The 21,722-nt window shown below is 46.8% G+C and overlaps 1 protein-coding gene across 6 annotated transcripts in view; it reads right to left on the reverse strand.

Annotated features, from left to right (window-relative positions):
* Positions 1-21,722, reverse strand: part of SLC8A3 (solute carrier family 8 member A3) — a 193,980-nt gene that overhangs the window by 17,818 nt on the left and 154,440 nt on the right. For 4 of the 6 annotated variants that reach the window (XM_074955563.1, XM_074955564.1, XM_074955560.1 and 1 more), the window contains one exon: positions 16,712-16,729. The exons of the other annotated variants lie outside the window; for them this stretch is intronic. In XM_074955563.1, coding sequence (XP_074811664.1) covers positions 16,712-16,729 — 18 coding nt within the window. The remainder of the gene's footprint in view (positions 1-16,711; positions 16,730-21,722) is intronic. 6 annotated transcript variants of the gene reach the window in all.

Below are 21,722 nucleotides of genomic sequence, written 5' to 3' on the forward strand. Positions count from 1 at the left end.
TGAAGACGCCGAAGCTTGAGTCTGGCATGTTGCACCACGTAGGTACAGGCTGCCATGTGTCCTAGAAGTTTCCTTGCTGTGGTGGTGGGGAACTGCCTGAGACCTCATACGATGTCACCCAGGGACCGAAACCTTGCTTCCGGGAGGTATGCCCTGGCTTGTGTTGAATCCAGTACTGCCCCTACAAATTCTACCCTCTGAACCGGGGACAGCATTGGTTTCCCCTCATTCAGAAGAAGGCCCAGTTTGTCGAACGTCGCTCTTACGAAGTCGACTGGCGTCTCCACTTGAGACCTGGAGTGGCCCTTGATGAGCCAGTCGTCGAGGTACGGGAACACCCGTACCTGCCGCTTGCGCAGGAACACAGTCCCTTGCCTGCGGATACTTGGCACGTTCTACCTTCAGGAGCTGTCTGCAGTGTGGCTTGGCCCTCGGGATCAGGTCCCACGGAAAACCATCTCTACCAATTCCACAGGCTTATTTATAAGATCCTGCAGCAATGTGGTCACCTGACAGCATGACACTGAATGGCTGCTGACAGGAGGCCCATCAAGCCCACTGCCATTGACAGGCTGAAACGGAGAGCCAGCACGCAGCGGGGCCAGTGACTAGGGCAGAGTCGGAGAACTAGCTGCAGCAGCAAGGGGTGATGGTGGGTTCCTTGCCGCTACTTCAGCATTTGAACTTAGGATGGCACAAGCCCATGATGTGCTTTGCTGAGGAAAAACTGCTCTTGGTGAGTGGGTATGTGCCCTGTATAGGAGAGAGCAGGAACTTGCAGAAGGGCGGGTAAATCCAGCAGAGGGACCAAGACATGCTGCAGGAACAGCAACAGCAAAGTAGGAGGGACAGAGGTTTAGGCAGCTGGAGATGTACCAGCAGCAAGTGATTGAACAGTCAGAAGAGGCCAACCAGAACTGGCATCCAGTGTAAGAGGCCAGAAATGACTATCTGAATGCTAGCACAGAAGTTGTGCCTGCTCTGAGTCCCTGAGCTGCTCATGAGCTGGACACTGCTGCTTCTCGCCAGCAGGTACCAGTGCTGCTGTTGCTGGGGCCAGCCAGGTGGATACTACTGCTGCTCCCCACAGTTAGGTCAGCAGCATCCATCACCTTTTGCTCATGGGGCTGCTGAAATGGGTACTGTTGCTTCTCCTGATGACAGCCAGTAGTAGGATTCTCCCTCTGGTGCTGGGGCTGCGGAGAAGCCTACTAGTGCTAGTCAACAGGAGTCTCCTGATGCTGCTGGGATTGCTGGAGGGAATGCTCCTACGTCTCCTGCTGCTGCTGAGTTGCATCCTTCTGAGCTGCAGACTGGAGCCGAGAGCCTTCTCCAGACTTTGGAGGCTGCTCTGATTAATGGACATGTCCCACCGTTATTATTTGACAAGTTTCAAGGAATTTCATAAAACAACCAATCAACCAACCGCCTTCAAACAAGTAGATTTGGAGACTGACAAAACGGTCCAGCTGACGCCAGCGTCATCCCCACTGACAAGCCTCATCTCATCAACAAGGGGTGTCAGGATGCCACTCAGAGTCCTTGCAAGTGGCCACTTTGACAACACAAATTTCAGACTGCTGACTTTCTGAACCTGAGTGAGAGGGCTATAAGAAGTGGGAAGATACAACACAGAGGAGTCTTGCTCTGGCCAAGCACGGAGGCAGGAGTTACTCAGGGATTCCTGTACAGTTTATAAACATCCCAGGTAATGTCACAGACACTGAGGTTTTATGAATCCTGTACAGATTCCAGCAGATCTCCTATTCCTCACAAGAAGTCATACAGGGATTATAAACTCTGCCTGGACTCCTTTTATAAACCTTGCCTGGACTCACAAACCCTGCCAGATTGATTGCAAATGTTATAAACCCTACAAGGCCTGCAGAGTTTATGAAATACACAAGGAATCCTAAGGCAGTTGATACAACATTAATCCATCGTAAACGCAGACACAAATACATCCATCTTTTGAAATCAATAATGTACTTCAAAGTGTCGCAGCAGACCTCTCAAGCTCTACAGTTGGCAATCCTCTTTTCAGCAGATTGGAATAAGTTGGTAAACTGAACAGAGCAACAGAGGCAGCAGCAACTGGCAAAAAACCAGTAGTAACGAGGCACAGTGGAGCTCAGAGACAAGGAGCTGGGAGGCAATGGGCACAGGACATGCAAGGGGAGAGGATACCAGAGGCCACAGAGTGGCAGAGACAGGAGTACAGTTAGGTCAGGGTAGCAGCACCAGAGGACAACATCCTCCCTTTTGGCCCTTTGCTACATGCCTGGGGGTTCCTATTGCACATTTTGTTTTTAGGTAATTAAGAGGCTCATGCCACAGAACACTTAGTAGAAAATGTTTGGAAATGAAAGCATCAAAGGAAATTCCTAGATGATTCATTAAGATGGGGCCAGGTCTGTAGATATGTCTCAATAAGTGAAGGGAAAAAGAAAGCTTCAAACATGTATTTTTAAAAAACAACCAAACATTAGAAAGTCAGTGAAATTCTAAGTTAAGTTTAAACTTCAAAAAATCCTCAAAGTACTGAAGTGCAGAGCTGGAGTACCCCAAACAATCTTAACTCAGCCTCTGTATCTCCACCAGTTCTCCATGCTAATTTAAGAGGCAATCTTATGCCTGGACACTTTATATCTACAACGTTAACAGTATGAGCCACATGTATCAACTGAGCGGTGTCAGACTCACCATATGTCTGTAAGTGACACCTGTGGGTGCCACTTACACGACCAATTCAGTGTCTGGTAGCAAGACAGAAAAACCAACATCTCTAGGCACTAAATCCAAGAGTTACAGCATGCTCATCATCACAGTAGCTGAGCGACCTTCAAGTCTCAGATTTTTTAACACAAATTATTGCTTTGTTTGTTCATTCTCCCTCCTATTTGTTTGTTTTATTTATTGTGGAAAATCTAAGTAAATTAACCGAGTTTTGTGATTTGTTCTGTGGGTGATGAGGCCCATGGTCGTTCTGCTGTGAGATCCATAATTGACGGGCAGCTGGGAAGAACATTCTGTCTCCTACGCTCATGTGTATCACCCTTGTGGCTCACAGTTGTATTGTTCCGCTGTAATATAATTGTTAATGGCAGTCATGGTCACGTGGAGAGAGCCAGATTCTCAGGTAACCTTGGCCAGTCCCCTGGAGGGCTTTGGAAATCAGGACTAAAAACCTTGATTTTGATTCTGTGTTCCACAAGAGCCAATGCACACAGTGGAGCACTGGGTGTTGCGCTCTCAGTGGACTGTGTGGCGTGGGCCACCTGTAGATGGAAGAGGGCATTGTTGAGTTGCAACCACTTAGACACCTAGAAGCAGAGAAGAGGCCAAAAAGGCCTGATCTTTCTTGATGAGTGCAAGACACTTCTCCTGTGCTTCCCGCTAGCCATCACCATAACCTCCATCTTCTCCACGCTGAGTTTCAGCCAACCATTCTTCATCCATGGGTCAATGACTCCGTGGTATCTGGGAGAGGGTGCTGATAGCGTTGAATATTAAAGAAATGTAGAGCTAGGCATCATCTGCATAAAGCTGTCACCTGAGACTGTGCTATTGCGTGTTCTCTTCCTGCAGCTTCATGTACCCTTCATGCAAAATCGGATGGAGGAGAGGACTGAAACTTTTGGGACTCTACAGATGAAGGCAGAGAGTAGTTGCTTATCCTGATTCTCGGGTGTTCGTTTTGAGGGGAAAGATTGGTGTCATCTCAGAGATACCTGTCCACCCAGGCTATGTCACTGGCACAGACTAGGAGTATCAAATGCCGTGACAAGATCCAGCAGTATGAATATGCCATTTGTCCATGGATAAGAGGTCATCTCGCCTGTTGTGCTTAATATACACATATAGGACTTAACCAACACACGTCACCTTCTCAGGGCTTGTCTCCTCTACGGCGAGATAGACGCTGCTGCAATCAATGCAGCATGGGTCGATTTAGCAGGTCTAGTGAAGATCCGCTAAATTGATGGCAGAGCACTCTCCGGTTGACCCTGGTACTCCAGCTCTCCCAGAAGAGTAAGGGAAGTCAACTGAAGAGCGTCTCCTGTCGACTCAGCACAGAGAAGACACCGGGGTAAGTCGACCTAAGCTACGTCAACTCCAGCTATGTTATTCACGTAGCTGGAGTAGCGTAACGAAGGTCAACTTACCCCAGTAGTGAAGACAAGCCCTCTGTCTCTCCCATCTTAGTGATTCTCTGATGAAGCCTCCCAACCAGTATCTTCACTATGAGGCAGAGAACTATTATTATCCCTACATTACAGATGTGGAAACTGAAGCACAGAGCAGGGAGGAGAATTTCTCAAGGCCAAAGAGCAAATAAACAGTAGAGCTGGGCATAGATCCCAATTGTCCTGGCTCCCTGTCCTTTGTTCTAAGCAGTACATGCTACATTGGCAGGAAATACCAAAGTTAAATTTAAGTCTGGGTTGACCTAAAATACAGGTCCTTGAACCCAGAGGAGTATTCCCTGCAGGAGGTGTATGTCCAGCTGCAGTGTCCAAGAGCTCATTGGATAAATTTGGGAGGCCTTCAGGAGGAGGGATACGATCAGATGCTCCTACCTTCATGTGCCTCTCTACATCTGAGTGCATCTGAGCGCATAAAACTTTCCTCTCTCCTCCCCAGCAGAAAAATAACAAGGGCTATGATAGTTTTTTTTAAAGACCATTTTTAATTTGGCAGATCAAGTCTGTCAAGGTGAACGCTGCCAAACAGCAGCTTAATTATTAACCAGTCCTGATTTCTGTTTTTATCAGCCTCAACACGCAGCTTTCAATGTGGATTGCACCCTGGACTCCTGGCTGTCAACTCCAATTAGCTTGATAAGGTCGGGAGACACCAGGCAAGAAAAGGAGCCTGACAGTTCTTCCTGGGTTCCCTCCTCTGTCTCTCAGAGATGGGTAAAGCTGGAGGAAAGGCTTTCTCCTAACGCCTTCTAGTCTGAACATAAGCGAATGCAAACATTATTCCTGTTATTTAACATGCAGATTGTGGGAGCACATACAAGTCTCAACCAGGTTAGGCCCCATTTTGCTAGGTGCTGTACAAACATGCGACAATCCTTGCCCCAAAGAGCTCAGTGTCTAAAAGACAAGATCTAACAGGTGGGGAGGGTGGACAATTCCCAGGTAGTCAGTGTTAGTGCTGATAGCTCACGTGAATGGCAATGCAGACTTACAGATAGACTGTCTCCTGATTCAGGGTCACAATCTGCCCACATGGCCTTACCATGGGACAAAATGCTTTCACTAAATGTTTCACTAAACACCCCAAAGCCTTATGCGGAGTTATTCAGTCTGCTAAATCAGTCTGGAAATGTCAGGCTCTCTCTGTGGAGGACGGCGGGACCGTGTTGCAGGGAGTCAGCTCTCTGAGGCCTCCTCTTCCTGGCTCCGCCACTGACTTGCTCTGTCACTTTAATGCTCCAGCCCTCAGTGTCCCCACCCGCACCACAGAAATAGCACTTGTCTACTGACATGGGTATCATGTGGGTTAAGTCACTGATGTTTGGGAAGTGCTTTGAGATCGATCCATGGACGGCACTATACCAGTGTCAAGCATGCTTAGTGTGAGATTGCAGCATTTGAGGCTGGAAACACTGGGAACACATCCCTTCTTGGCACTTCTAGTACCAGCCAGAACTGGGAAGGACAGAGACATCTGTGAAAACGGGGTTGCCTGCAATAGGGTGGGGACAGGACTCATTGATCCTCAGGTGCCTACCAAGCTGATGTCTCAATAATACTCATTTAGAATAAAAACATGTGTGGAGACCCACACAGGGGAAAGAGGCTGGATGAAACTGGGCTACATTCATGACATTTACCCCTTGCTAATCAGCTGGGCATCGCCTGGGAGTCGTCTAATTCACAGAGATTTTAGGGGTTGGGGATGCTAACTGGGGAAGAACTGCTGTGAGACATATGCAAATGAGGAGTCTTAGAAACAGCAGTTCCCAAGGCACTTTGTCTCTTTTTGGCTGGGAACACCTTCACCTGCCTGACCTACCCTCACAAGGTGACCCAGCTGCCCCTGCTTCTCAACATCGTCCCTGGGTAGGAAGGAGTGGGAGCTCAAACTAGGGATAAGGAAGCAGGGACCATGGCTCAGAGAGAGAGATGGGGTGCATGGCCAATCCATCCTGGGCAGGGAGGGTGAGGCGCTTGACTCAAGGGAGTTGGGGGACACATTGAGGTAATAGGAGTGCAGTTCACGTTGGGAGAGGGGCAGGGAGGCAGAGCAGCTATCGTGCAAAGACAAAGAGGTGATACCAAACAGAGCCGTAGTAATCTCAGTCTTGCAGGACAGCACTCTAAGGCTTTCCGTTTATCTGTTGCCAGTGTGAAACACAATGAGTATCCCACTTGGCTGTGCACCAGCTTGTCAAGGAATAAAGTGACACTGCAGGAGATGCCAGCAGGAGACTCAGAAGACTGCCCTTCCCCCAACCTGCTCTCTAAAATGCTTGTCACCTATAAGAAAAACCTGAGAAAACCTGGCTGGGTCAGCATCAGCCTGCGCATGCAAGGGAGTCTCCTCCATCTCATGTCCCAGCGGCACTCACTTCCTTCTAGCAAGTGTAGCTCTGTAACAGAACTGCCAAGAGGCTTTTCCTTTTGCTGTTTTTATTCTAAGAGCCAAATTCTGCCCCCACCCTCCTGTGACCTGGGCACGGGCCCTTCCTCTCGCCCAGGAGCACTGGTTAGTGTAGCTGTGCTGGAGGGTGAGGGGACACAATCCTCCACCTAACTTCACAGATTAGCTGCTGGGCTGTGGCTCCGCTGGCCCCTGTCCAGGGCACAGCAGGGCTTATGTCTTTGTATTACAGAAGTGCTAGAGGCCACAGCCTGAAGTGAGGGCTTCACTTGGCTCTATGCTGTTTAAACACAGAAAAAGAGAGAGGCCCGAAGACTTACAAGGAGAGTTTTATGGAGGGTTCTGAAGGTGGATAATGAGGTAGCTTTGCAGATGTGTATGGGGAGCTCCTCCCAAGCACGGAGGGCAGCATCGGAGAAAGCACAAAGCAAATTTAACAAGTGGGTGCCGGAGGCTGGTATGATGGGCTGACTGGAGGCAGGAGTGGACCTTTTGATAGTGAACCACAGATGATAGGTCAAGTGGGGATTGGTCATGAAGGGCCTGGAAAGTAACAACAAGTAGTTTATGTTTGATGGGGGAAGAGAAGGGGAACCCAGTGGAGGGATGCAAAAAAGGAGCAATATGGGCAAAGCGATGGGATAGGAAAATGATCTTTGCAGAAGCATTCTCAATGGGTATGAGTGGGGCAATATTGTCTTTGTCAAAGCCAAAGACAAGGATGTTGCCGTGATTGAGATGTGAGATGATGAGAGCCTGGATGAGCATTTTAGCTGTGTGGATGGACAGGAAAAGGCTGCATCTTGGAGATGTGCTGCAGAAAGAATTAGCAAGATTTAGATACAGCCTGGATGTGAGGACTTAGAGAGAGGTCAGACTTTAAGGTGACACCCAGGTAACGGGCCTGAGGGACAGGCAGGATGGTGGTGTTATCCAAATTGATCAAGAAAGGAGGTACTGGGGAGGGGCTGGAACTCTGTTTTGACCATGTTGAGCTTGAGCTGATGGCTAGACATCCACAAGATGTCAGTGGGACAGGCTGAGCTTTAGGTTTGCACAGAAGGACACAGGTCTGCAGTAGAGAGGTAAATCTGTGAGCTGTCTGCTTAGAGATGGAAGCTGAATTTGTGTTTGCAGATGAGATCATCCAAAGATAAGGAGAAGAGAGAGAAGAGAAAGGGACCAAGGACAAAGCCCTGTGGAACCCCCGTAGAAAGCTGGAGGGGAGATGAGGAGGATCCTCCGAAGGACATGCTGAAGGAATGATTAGAGGGAGAAAGAGAACTAAGAGATGACAGAATCATGGAAGTCCTGGGAGGTCAAGATTTCAAGAAGAGCATGGTCGATGGTGTTGCAAATGGCAGACAGGTCAGTCAGGATGGAGTCCTGGTTCTGAGCTTTGGCCAGGAAGAAACTTTGCTGAGAGCTGTTTCAGAGGAGTGCATGGGACTGAAGCCAGAGTGGAGAGGGTCTAGGATGGAACTGGAGGAGCAGAACTCCAGACAGTGATTGTAAACAGCATGTTCGATTAAATTAGAGATGAAACGGAGAAGAGGTGGTAGTTGGATAGGCAAGTGGGGGAAAGGGCGTTTTTTTCAGAAGGGAGAGACTACAGCACTGGGATATTGTGAGGGGGAGAGAGTCAAAGGAGAGTGAAAGGTTAAGGAGAAGAGTAGGAGATAGGATGAGACTGGGTCCCAGGGACATCTGGTAATGGGATGAATGGCATCACTGGGGTACATGAAGGGGAACAGATGATAAATGTCTGCATCTGTGACAAGGGAGAAGGACAGGAGAGTCGGAGGAGGGGAAAGGACAGTTCAGTCTCCATGGCCCATTCAATCCTTGGCTTTTCTGCTGAGATAGAGACAAGGTGGCCATTTAAGCCACTTGTAACGTGGACATCTGTCTATTAGAAAATACACCAACTTCAGCAAACAGCCATCAACTGGCCACAACTTCTAGTCATTCTCTGAACTAGAGTGGATTCCAACCAGCAACCTAGAGGCTCTCACATTGCTCATTAACCATCCTATGAGCTACCCAATGCCCATGTCTGGAATGCGTTTTTCTGCAGATGAAGTTCACTCCTTTTGAGGAATGCAGTGTTAGGAAGAAACTGAAATGATACTTAAAATGGGCTTTTTCTTGCAGCTGCATAATAATATAATCCCAGCTAAGTAAAATAAATCTTGGGCACGAATGAGCTCAGCTCCCCTGAGAACTGTCTATCAATCAGTCGGACTTGGGGAAGACTGTTGGCTAAGAGATAATCTCATTTCTGAGGTTAGCATATTGATATGTCTGTAGCTGAACACATACACACACACACATTCTGAGCACTGAATATTCTATGTGCCTTTCTAACAACAGGGGGAGTGTGAATTTAGATAGCCATTGAAGGTTTTTTTGAGATGTGATGCATCTGGCATTACATGTACCAGCTTATTAAATATGAGCTAGGAGAATCTGCACCCTTACGAGTGGAAGGATTTTGTGTTGCTGAAGCACCGGATGGGGCATCAGCAGACTATTCCATTCTTGGCTCTGTCACAAACTCACAATGGGACCTTGGGCAAATCAACTGTCCACTTTGTGCCTCAGTCGCTTGTTCTGTAAAATGGGGATATGAATACTTATCTACTTCACGCTGGGATTAGCAGCATAAGACTTCATTCAATGTGCTTTGAGACATTTGCTTAGTAATGGGTGACTAGAGGTTAGGATACTCAGTTCTAATAAGCACCCAAACATTTGGATGCTTCCCCGAGCCTTTAATCAATTATCTGAACCTCTTCAGCCTGAAAATCTTACAAGAACAGGGTCTGGTAAGATTTCCAGTAATTCCTGCTTTTGGTCATGCTGCAAATACCACACAATCAATCATGCTCATGGCAATTTGACATGTCTCTTTCTGAACCCAGCCAGCACCAGAAAGGACAGAGATAAGTGCAAAAATGCAAGCTAATGAAGCAAACAAGCTATCCTAACTTTTTTGAATGTCAGAAAAGGTTTGGATTCAGTTTGAGATTTAGGTTAAAAGTCCAGGTTTTTCCCTCGCTCTGAACTGGCTCACCTAGCCCTAGTTTTGGCAGAGGTAAAAATTACCATATTCACCGACAAAAGAGGACAGGCAGACATTCCTACAGGAATACTAGTAAATTTATCAAATACCATCACCATTTCTCTATATTAATATTATGCAGAGTAGTCATTTCCCAATACTAACAACAATAAGAATAAGACCGATAAGAATTATGAATTCCCCAAAGTGATGAAAATAGGTGTGTTGCAAAAATAGCTACTTTAAGTAGAGAAAACATGGTTTTGTGGTTAAAGCAAAGGGTTCCAGGTCCTATTTCTGTCACTGCTGTTAACTTGCTGGATGACCTTGTGGAAGTCACACTGGCCTCTGTTTCTCCATCTATGGATGGAGCTAATGTTCATCCACCTCACAGAAGGTTTTTGTGGTTCAATTTACACTTGAGGTCTTTGGATGAACAATGTCATTGAAATATTTATCGTATATTTAAAAATCAACATGTTAAAAGTGTACTGACACCTGAGATTATTTTAAACATCTCACTTACTTTTTATTATTTATGCTGTTTGCCTTGTGCATTTCTCTTATGTTGTACAATAAAAATATATTTGTCAGATTCACATTTGTTTATACTCAGTTTCAGTTTCAAAATCTCTCACACTAACTGTGCTGTACCATTTCCATTGCAAACACTGCAGGGAATGTTTAAATGAAAACAAAAAAATATGAGCAGTGGCATTTTTTAAATTTTACAGAAACATCTGTGTTGGTCTGAGGTTTGATAAAACCTTCTCTCTAAAGACTTACACTGTGGTTCTAGGCCAACCCAACACATTCATTTCATGCAGTCAGAATCAGATACAGTACTTTAATCTAGCAGCCATCATGTGCATCCTAAAACAGTTCTTTTCAAAGTTCATTGAGCCACAAATATGGATTGCAGAACCAGTTTGGCTCAAATAAGCACTGACTTGAAAATATGCCCAAAGCTCATCCAAACCCATTGAGTTTAACTCATTTTAAAAAAAATATTTTCCATTTTCCATGTGTTTCTTTACTTTCAGGCTTGGGAGCAGCAGTGCCAATAATGCCCACACAAGTTGCTCTCATGAGATTTGCAAACAAAAATTATTGGTAATCTTGCTAGGCAGCTCATTGTTGTGTGATTTCAGCACACCCCCATGATGCAATCACATAGAAGCTAGCTGCAAAGAAAGGAACTTCTCCAAAATCAGGGGCTGCTTGGACCGGAGAGTCTCGGTTTGGGCCATCTGTGTCACTGATACGTATCCAGAGTTCTAGTGTGTATGCAGACAGAAGTGAATATCTAACCACTTGAGCTTTCCTCCTCACAAGCCAGCTAAGGGGCAAGCAGTAGGCAGAAGCCTAACATCAGTGCTCTGTGCTGGAGGAGTGAAGAGACAGAGCAGCAGGTGCCCTGGCCCTAAAAGCTGCCGGGTTTCTGGAGAGCAAACAATGGTGGGTGGAAGACATGAAATACACACACAAGGGAAACAAGAATCACCAGGAGAAATGTGAAACATCTAGGGGGAGTCCAAAAGGGGGCCAAGTGACAGAGCCATTAGGTCACTCAGGTACGTTTATACTGCAGTTAAGCACCCATGGCTGACCCATGTCAGCTGACTTGGGCTTGCGGGGCAGTAAAATTGTGGTGTAGACATTCGGGCTTGGGCTGGAGCCTGGGCTCTGGGTCCTTCCCCTCTCATGCGGTCCCAGAGCCTGAACATCTACACTGCAATTTTACAGCCCCGCAGCCCAATTCTCCTGAGCCTGAGCCAGCTGACAAGGGCCAGCTACGGGTGTTTAATTGCAGTGTAGACATACCTGCAGGCTCAAAGACAGGTCAGTGGGGCAGCTGCAGGGAGATGAGGAGCTTGGTCAGAAAAGGTAACATGAGAAGCCAGGAGCGGGGTAGATGACAAGCTTCAATGTAGTTTTCAATGTAATTTTTACAAACAATCCTGAATGTTTGCTTTTTCTAAATCTAAAATGACATGGACTAAGTGAAAATGTCACCTCCATCTCTCCTTATTAGCCACGATTGGTACTGAGTGGTGCTCTAATGTGTGTTTCTGCTATGTGGGGGTGTGGGTATTATTGATATTGTTCTGGATATTTTCTATCTTGGTATTTGTAGTTTTAAACACGTACAAGGTACAAGTGACACCAGCCGAGCTCTGCACAGAATTCATGTGCTGCACACAACAGACCTGACATTAGATAAACATAGCACTGTAGACAGCCTGGCGAAAGGCGGGTGGACTCTAGCCAGTGTGACTGAGTGGGAACAGGGTACGCTACCCTCAGTACCCTTCCACTTCCTCCAGGTCAGAAATTTGGCCATTTTTTATTAACTGAACAGCAACTTTCCATAGCTGGTGACAAATTATCCAGTAATACCTGCCAAAGGCAATCGAATTTGATCACAGAGTGGAAATTATATTAATACAAATGATTAGGTTCCAGAGGTTCTGATCAAATTAAGTGGCTAGTGAATTAAAGCAACAAAATTGCTGTGAGAAAGGTTGCACTTGACTCATTTCCCATCTTGCTGAAGTTGAAGAACTGACAAAATTCATAGGAGAAAAAGGCCTCTTAAAGGATTCCCAGCCCAAGCGGGTCAGAGAAGTTTTTCATAAGCATCCTGAACTGAACTTCGGGGATTCTGTGACCTTTGCTGTCATTAGTTATCTCCTAATTAGCCCCGTTTGGGATTCTGGACATACTCTCTGGACAACTGCCTTAGAGTATTAGGAATTGAAGGTGGTAGCATAAAGATATTTTCCTCTTGATTTGCAATGAAGTCTTGGATATGGTCTTTGATCCGAATCATAGAATCATAGAATATCAGGGTTAGAAGGGACCTCAGGAGGTCATCTAGTCCAACACCCTGCTCAAAGCAGGACCAATCCCCAACTAAATCATCCCAGCCAGGGCTTTGTCAAGCCTGACCTTAAAAACTTCTAAGGAAGGAGATTCCACCACCTCCCTAGGTAACGCATTCCAGTGTTTCACCACCCTCCTAGTGAAAAAGTTTTTCCTAATATCCAACCTAAACCTCCCCCACTGCAACTTGAGACCATTATTCCTTGTTCTGTCATCAGCTACCACTGAGAACAGTCTAGATCCATTCTCTTTGGAACCCCCTTTCAAGTAGTTGAAAGCAGCTATCAAATCCCCCCTCATTCTTCTCTTCCGCAGACTAAACAATCCCAGTTCCCTCCGCCTCTCCTCCTAAGTCATGTGTTCCAGTCCCCAGATCATTTTTGTTGCCCTCCGCTGGACTCTTTCCAATTTTTCCACATCCTTCTTGTAGTGTGGGGCCCAAAACTGGACACAGTACTCCAGATGAGGCCTCACCAATGTTGAATAGAGGGGAACTATCATGTCCCTCGATCTACTGGCAGTGCCCCTACATATACATCCCAAAATGCCACTGGCCTTCTTGACAACAAGGGCACACCGCTGACTCATATCCAGCTTCTCGTCCACTGTAACCCCTAGGTCCTTTTCTGCAGAACTGCTGCCGAGCCATTCGGTCCCTAGACTGTAGCGGTGCATGGGATTCTTCCGTCCTAAGTGCAGGCTTCTGCACTTCTCCTTGTTGAACCTCATCAGATTTCTTTTGCCCCAATCCTCTAATTTGTCTAGGTCCCTCTGTATCCTATCCCTACCCTCCAGCGTATCTACCTCTCCTCCCAGTTTAGTGTCATCTGCAAACTTGCTGAGGGTGCAATCCACACCATCCTCCAGATCATTTATGAAGATATTGAACAAAACCGGCCCCAGGACCGACCCTTGGGGCACTCCACTTGATACCGGCTGCCAACTAGACATGGAGCCATTGATCACTACCCGTTGAGCCTCACAATCTAGCCAACTTTCTATCCACCTAATAGTCCATTCATCCAGCCCATACTTCTTTAACTTGCTGGCAAGAATACTGTGGGAGACCATGTCAAAAGCTTTGCTAAAGTCAAGGAACAACATGTCCACCGCCTTCCCCTCATCCACAGAGCCAGTTATCTCGTGATAGAAGGCAATTACATTAGTCAGGCATGACTTGCCCTTGGTGAATCCATGCTGACTGTTCCTGATCACTTTCCTCTCCTCTAAGTGCTTCAGAATTGATTCCTTGAGGACCTGCTCCATGATTTTTCCAGGGACTGAGGTGAGGCTGACTGGCCTGTAGTTCCCAGGATCCTCCTCCTTCCCTTTTTTAAAGATGGGCACTACATTAGCCTTTTTCCAGTCGTCCGGGACTTCCCCGGATCACTATGAGTTTTCAAAGATAATGGCCAATGGCTTTGCAATCACATCCGCCAACTCCTTTAGCACTCTCGGATGCAGCGCATCCGGCCCCATGGACTTGTGCTCGTTCAGCTTTTCTAAATAGTCCCGAACCACTTCTTTTTCCATGGAGGGCTGGTCACCTCCTCCCCATGCTGTGCTGCCCAGTGCAGCAGTCTGGGAGCTGACCTTGTTCGTGAAGACAGAGGCAAAAAAAGCATTGAGCACATTAGCTTTTTCCACATCCTCTGTCACTAGGGGGTTGCCTCCCTCATTCAGTAAGGGGCCCACACTTTCCTTGACTTTCTTCTTGTTGCTAACATACCTGAAGAAACCCTTCTTGTTACTCTTAACATCTCTTGCTAGCTGCAACTCCAGGCGTGATTTGGCCTTCCTGATTTCACTCCTGCATGCCTGAGCAATATTTTTATACTCTTCCCTGGTCATTTGTCCAATCTTCCACTTCTTGTAAGCTTCTTTTTTGTGTTTAAGAATAGCAAGGATTTCACTGTTAAGCCAAGCTGGTCGCCTGCCATATTTACTATTCTTTCTATACATCGGGATGGTTTGTCCCTGTAACCTCAATAAGGATTCTTTAAAATACAGCCAGCTCTCCTGGACTCCTTTCCCCCTCATGTTATTCTTCCAGGGGATCCTGCCCATCAGTTCCCTGAGGGAGTCAAAGTCTGCTTTTCTGAAGTCCAGGGTCCGTATTCTGCTGCTCTCCTTTCTTCCTTGTGTCAGGATCCTGAACTCAACCATCTCATGGTCACTGCCTCCCAGGTTCCCATCCACTTTAGCGTCCCCTACTAATTCTTCCCGGTTTGTGAGCAGCAGGTCAAGAAGAGCTCTGTCCCTAGTTGGTTCCTCCAGCACTTGCACCAGGAAATTGTCCCCTACACTTTCCAAAAACTTCCTGGATTGTCTGTGCACCGCTGTATTGCTCTCTCAGCAGATATCAGGGTGATTGAAGTCTCCCATGAGAACCAGGGCCTGCGATCTAGTAACTTCTGTGAGTTGCCGGAAGAAAGCCTCGTCCACCTTATCCCCCACCATAACTTGGGCATTATGAACATGTATGAATGTTCACATTAAACTCTTCCTAGAACAGGGGCGGGCAAACTTTTTGGCCTGAGGGCCACATCGGGTTTCTAAAATTGTATGGAGGGCCGGTTAGGGGATGCTGTGCCTCCCGAAACAGCCAGGTGTGGCCTGGCCCCCGCCCCCTAGCATCCCCCCTGCTTCTTGCCCCCTGACGGCCCCCCTGGGACTCCTGCCCCATCCAACCCCCCCTGTTCCCTGATGGCCCTCCGGGGACCCCTGCCCCATCCACGCCCCCTGCTCTCAGGCCCCTGACCATCCCCAGATCCCCCGCCCCTAACGGCCCCCCGTCGCCCCATCCAACCCCCTATCTCCTTCCTGACTGCCACCCCAGGACCCCTGCCCCATCCACCCCCACCCTGCTCCCTATCCCCTGATCGCCCCCCGCTGCCCCATCCAACCCCTCCTCTCCTTCCTGACTGCCCCCCCAGGACCCCTGCCCCCATTCAACCCCCCTGTTCCCCGCCCTCTGACCACCCCAACCCCTATCCGCACCCCTGACCACCCTCAAAACACCCCTGTCCTCTATCCAACTCCCTGCCCCTTTACCGCGCTGCCTGGAGGACCAGTGGCTGGCAGCGTGGCTGCACCAGGACAGGCAACCGCGCCGCGTAGCACGGAGCACCAGGTCAGGCCGGGCTCTGCAGCCCTGCCGCTCAGAGCATTGTGCCGCGTGGCAGCAGGGACAGCAGGGGAGGGGCCAGGGACTAGCCTCCTGGACCAGGAGCTTAGGGGCCAGGCAGGATGGTCCTGTGGCCCATAGTTTGCCCACCTCTGTCCTAGAACAAAGGCTCCTCAACCTGTGGTCTGTAGAGCACTGGTGGCTTCCAGAGCACTTCCAGGTGTTCTGTAGAGCTGCTTCTGTCACAGCAGTTAGGCATCTGTCAGTTCCAAGCAGTGACACTTCCTGATAGTTGTAGTCCAGTTCAGGACTCATAATTTTCAGAAGTTTTTTTGTCCAACTATATTTAAAAAACAAAAACACAAGCCCTTCTCTGCGCCTTCGAGTGCCTGCTTCTTGTGCCAAATGTTTCTTTAGTGCAAACTCAACCATGATCAAACCTGGAATTGGAGGGATAACAAAAATACAGAAGGAATAACCCATACTACAATGTGAGCTTAGCAAGGCAGGGCATTCTGTCCAGATCTTTCCCCCTCTGGGTGTTGGGGAGGTCTACACTGCACTCTCTTCTTGGAGGCACATCAATTGTTCTCTAGGAGGCACTTATACCCAAACTTCCAGGAGGTTTTTTTGGGCTGCCTTCCACGACGAATTCTGGGGATAATGCCACACTTAGGCCCACTCTGTTTTATTGTAAGTAAACACTATAGATGCAGAAAGGAAGGTGTGTGACTGGGACTGGGAGGTGAGGTGTCCAATGTCCTAAACTATCAGGAGCTGTAGGTTCAGCTGTATGTTATTGGAAAGGTCATTTCCTCTAGATTTGTGGCAAAAAAACTTGGATTTGAGTTTTGACCTCATGTGTCAATAATTAGTGCATGCTTAATATATCCACTCCTTGGGTACACAGCCTCACTAGTAATTGTGACACAATGAGCATGAGCACAAAAGTCTCTGACTGAAGAAGAGAATGAAATCAAAGCCACACCAATAGAGCAAAGGAGTGAAAGCAGTCTTACCTTGAGTGAGTAGCAGCGCTGTATGAAACGAAAAACAAAAGAAGGAAAGAAGAAAACAGGAAGAGAGTTAATTTCCCACTTGGAGATGACGCAAAGGCTATTTGCAGATGACAAGTTTTAAATGAGTGATGAAGGTGGCTTAGTGCAGTGTGTGAACGCTCTGTAGCCGCATGCTTGGTGCAGATTTGTGAGCATGCCCAGTAGCAGCAGGATGAGAGTGAGGCTGGAGAGAACAGGTGCGTCCCCAAGGGCTCTGTGTTCAGAAGTATTCCCCCTCCCCTGTGAGCAAGACAGAAGGATGGAACTTGGGATGGGATGGGATCGTGGGTAAGGGCAGGAAAAGCGTGTGGGGATTGTCACGCCTGATATCAGGGTCTGAGATGAGCCAAACTGTCCCAAATGAGTTGGAAGTGTCCCTGCTTGAGGCACACTCTGTAGAAGTGGAGAGGGCTTGCCAAAAACAGGAAGGCTTTGGTACACTGATGCACTGTCAGATCTTCTCTTGAATATCAGATGTGAGTGCAGGCAGTAGCAGCGGTGACGGGGTTCACTGAGAAGAACATGGCCAGGGCAAAGAGTGTTTATAAAATGGGCACTGACCCTAGGACCAATGGAGATGGAGGTAACGCTGCTCGGCATCATCCCCAGTAATTCACAGGGAAGTCCTGATTTTCACAGGAGCATCCTGTGCCCCACAAGCTTAGCTCACGGAGATTTAGAGTCCCAGATGGGCTGTAGATGTCACAATGAGCCATCATGTTGAGTCTTCAGAGGTCTCTTGGCTTCCAGTTGCACCTATGCGTGATGCTAATGCACTGACATGTGCCACACAGTCTCCCCCACCACACAAGGATGCTACTGCATTACAACCAGGCATTGCAAATGCAGTTATTTGGTCCTGCAAGATTAGTATAGGCTGACGTACTAGAGTGTAGGAGGAGGCGATAAGAAAGGAGAGAACAGCCTTGTAAGGAACAACATAACTTCCCAGTTCTAAAAATGCTCAGTATGGTCCTCCTGTTGTCATCGACTGTGATTCCCTGACACCCCCTTCACCTCCCCTATCTCCTTCATCTCCATAGGTGTCACAAAGAAAGATTCAGCTGGACCTTTTCTAGGTTTTATCCCTAGAAAACTGTGGCCAATACTCAAGCAAACCAGCACCAAACTAATCTTACCAAGATCTAGATAAAATGCTTTATATTGGCTGAAAATAGCAAACCTCCTTTGTATAGGAACTGAGCCCTAGTTCCATCACTGACGTTTGCCCTTCACCCATTCCTCAAACAGGAAACTGTGCAATCTGGGCATCTCAAGATCGGGTTGTGATGATGTGAAGATTTGGTTAAATAATGATAATGCTCTCATTACCTATTACTATAGCTCTTTCAGTCCAAGAATCTCACAACACTGTACAGACAACTAATCAGTATTGGCACCTCCATTTTGCAGATGCTGAAATGGAGGCAAAGAAAGGGGTTACGGTGAACATTTGAACTTACCCACCTAAACTGTGGGTTGATTTTTCAAAGCTGGGAAAAAGAACCATGAGTCTTGATTCTCAATGCCCTCACTACATCTACCAGACAATACTCCCAGAAACATTTTTTTGATTCAAGTTTCAGTGAAGTGTCTGAGAAGGAAACATCAGTCATAGGATTTGGTGTGAACATGAAAACATCAGTGGCGCTATACATGACCACACAGTCCGCCTGGGGTCTGGCAGTAGCTCATTGTCCTTCTGTGTCTATGTGTGTTTGTGTTCTCTGATGTGCTTCTACTGAAAATAGCAGGGCCATTTCAGCAGAACACAGTAGGGAAGAATGCATCTGCTGTTCTCCTAAATGTACCAGGTGCCTGCTGTGTGGTGCACTGTCTGAGGTATGTCCTAACACTGCACTGATTTCAAAGGAATGCCCATGGAATGTCAGCGGCACAGCCGATGTCTCAGAAGATCAGCAATGAAAGGAGTCTGAGCAGACTCAGGCCTCTACATTTAAAGCCTCCTATGGGTTTTCAGAGTCTATTCTCACGAGATCCTAAAAGGAGAAGGTGGACCCCCAAAGTAACATTTTGAATGATGAAATACTTTTGAGAATTCACTCAGGAAAGAGAAAAACTGATACCACTAGCTAAAGTCGGGTATGGTGTAGATATGAAGTTTGAGGTCTTTATCCTATAGCTCTCCCATTCCAACTCACTCCTAAAATGCAACTCCCTTGTCTGTTCCCATCCTGGGGCCTATATACAGCTCTGGCAAAGCCCCATGTATCCTCTGGCAAACTGGACCTAACTTCTATTGCAAGACCTCCTAGTTGCTGTGACATTTCGAGGAGGTGGAATAGAAATTGTGCAGTAGCTTCAGGAACGTTCAGAAATGGAGATTTTAACTGAATTAAATATGAACATTAATAATAAAATTGGTACAATAACCCTGGTGTTATTGGTTTAATATTAAATTCAACTTATTTTACACTACTCTGAAATTTTTCGTGTGCCACAGATTTTTTGGTATTAACAATATGTATCTGCAGATATTCAAGAGATAAAGTGGGTGAGGTAATATTTTTAATTGGACCAACAGAGACAAACTTGAAAATTTTGAGCCACACAGGGCTCTTCCTTCAGGTCTGGGAGATGTACTCAGCACATCACAGCTAAATGCAAGATGGAACAGATTGTTTAGAAACTGGTCTGACAAAAGATATTACCTCACCCACCTTGTCTCTCTAGTATCCTGGGACTGACACAGCTGCAACACCACTGCATGTCTGCAGATAGTAATCGCAGATTGCAAAAGGTGTCAGAGGTTTGGGAAATTGTGTAGGGCACAGTTTGCATCTCTGGCATGCTGGAAGGTTGTTTGTGATGGTGGGGCATGCATAAGAACTGGGTGTCAATATCCACATGTACTTTGTTATTGTTATGTTTCAGAGCTAACATCCAATTGAGATTAAGAGGAGACACATATTTTAGAGCTACTGTTTCAGGATGTTTGCAGTCTCAGGTGGGCATGATTATGTTGCTTTAAAGCTGGTTCATGTTTGGAAGTTTTCTCTGAAACCTTAAGAATTAGAAATATAGAGCTTGAACCCCAACTGGCATAAACAGATGCAGTTCCAATGACTTCAAATTTTCTTAAAACTAATGGTTAGATTCTGGATTCTCATTCCATAACAAGAGTGGATGCTGTGACAGATTTCATGGCTGCAGAATTGTGGGGAAACACAGCGTAGGAGCAGATTTTTGGTAGTCCAGAGCTCAGTAACATGATGAAACCATTGCCAGCAGCTGGAAAACCAATTGTTATGCTTATTGCTGAAAGCAGCTGAACGGGGGCCTTTCTGACCTTAGCACAACTAACAGACCAGGAGGGGAGGGGGAAGTGAGTGACCTTGAGGAGTAAACATGACCCTGTGCCCTCCTGACTTGAGTTGTTTTTCCAAAGCATGCAGTTTTGCAAGATGGAAAGTCTGCCAACAGTTAACTATTGCTATACAGCCGGTTGACTGATAGAAACTACAGGCTGGATATCTCCACACTTTACTTAACTTCTAATCAGCAGTTTCTTTTGATGAGCAAGCTATGCAATACTAACAAAGTGGGTATAAAAAGAGGAAGAAATCTCAGCTCGGACACTTGAGCAACCTGGATACTAGAACGCTTGGACACCTCTCAAGTTCCCCTGGAGATGGAAGGCTGGCCACTGGACATTTGCAGTTATCTACTCGGGACCGCCTCAAGATCCCGGGTAAATATGAATTTGGGATTTTGGGGGTGTTTTACTAATCTGTTGAGGACGTGTGTAAGTGCTGGAGCCTAAATAAAGTAAAGCTTTAAGTGAAAGCACTCTTGTATTGTGCTATTTATGCCAGCCACCTCTCGGTCAGACGGCCTTGTTGCCATTGATTTATTTCCTGCCACTGCCTCACCTAGAGCAAAAGTTACAAAGAGCTTTGGGTACAGAAACCCCAGGTAACAACAGGGGCCTGAGCTCTGCTAACTCATCTCGATTTTGATACGTAGCGGCTCCTGCTTTTCTGGACTGAGACCACCACACAGCCTTGGCACTATTCCTCAACCTTGACCTACAGCGCTCTGTTCATTTCTAATGTTGAGTCTCCACACAGCTTCAGCTGAAGACACTTCAGTGCCCCTTTGCTGGTATAGTTCTGGACTTCTGCACAGCACTGACAAATGTAATTCAATTTCTTCACACAAGTAGAAACATTATTTCGGTGTGTAGAGTCAGTGTTCAAAATTAATCTAATAGTGAAATATTACTGGTCCCCTAAGCTACAATGATTATAAAAACATTGCCAGTTTTCATGTTTCATAAAGCTGTTATTGTATTCTGGTGCTCTGGGATTTGAGTTTATACTTTTCATTTGCTTCTGAGCCTGCAAAAGAAGTGTTTTTCTCTTCTTCAGTTATGATATGGTATGATACATGAATATTTGAAGAAGCCTCTAAAGCTATGAATGAAACATCAGAATACAGAACAGGAAGCCAGGGGATTGCTTTATCTTTATCTTTCTGAGTGAATATAGTTCACAGAAGCAAGAACATGATTTCACAGACAGTAGCTTCCTTCTTGCACATGGACCTGCTAATGTACTTTAGTCATGACCTGTAACATCCCCTGCCAATCCAGTCCTGGATCCCCCTGCCCTTCTGCCAATACACACCAATGTGCATCTGAAGCATCCCTCTGCTTTTGGATCTGGGGCTCTAACACACCTCTGCCAGTGCACCTCACTCCTGATCTGCAGTGCCCTCTGCTCTTCCAGTCACTGGTCATGACACAGTTAAGCCAATGCACCTCACTCCTGCAGTGTGGCCTTACTGTTATTCGTGTCTAGGGTATTCTTAGGTGCCTGACAACCATATTACGATCGGAAGCCACTGAAAGGTGCTCAGCTCTTGCATCATAATAGCAACCCTGGGTGTCCCTTGCCTAACCCTTGCAGGATGTGAGATGAGATGAACACATGATATGGCGGACACAGCA

This window comes from Natator depressus, chromosome 6, assembly GCF_965152275.1.
Source record: "Natator depressus isolate rNatDep1 chromosome 6, rNatDep2.hap1, whole genome shotgun sequence".
Classification (NCBI taxonomy): Eukaryota; Metazoa; Chordata; order Testudines; family Cheloniidae; genus Natator; species Natator depressus.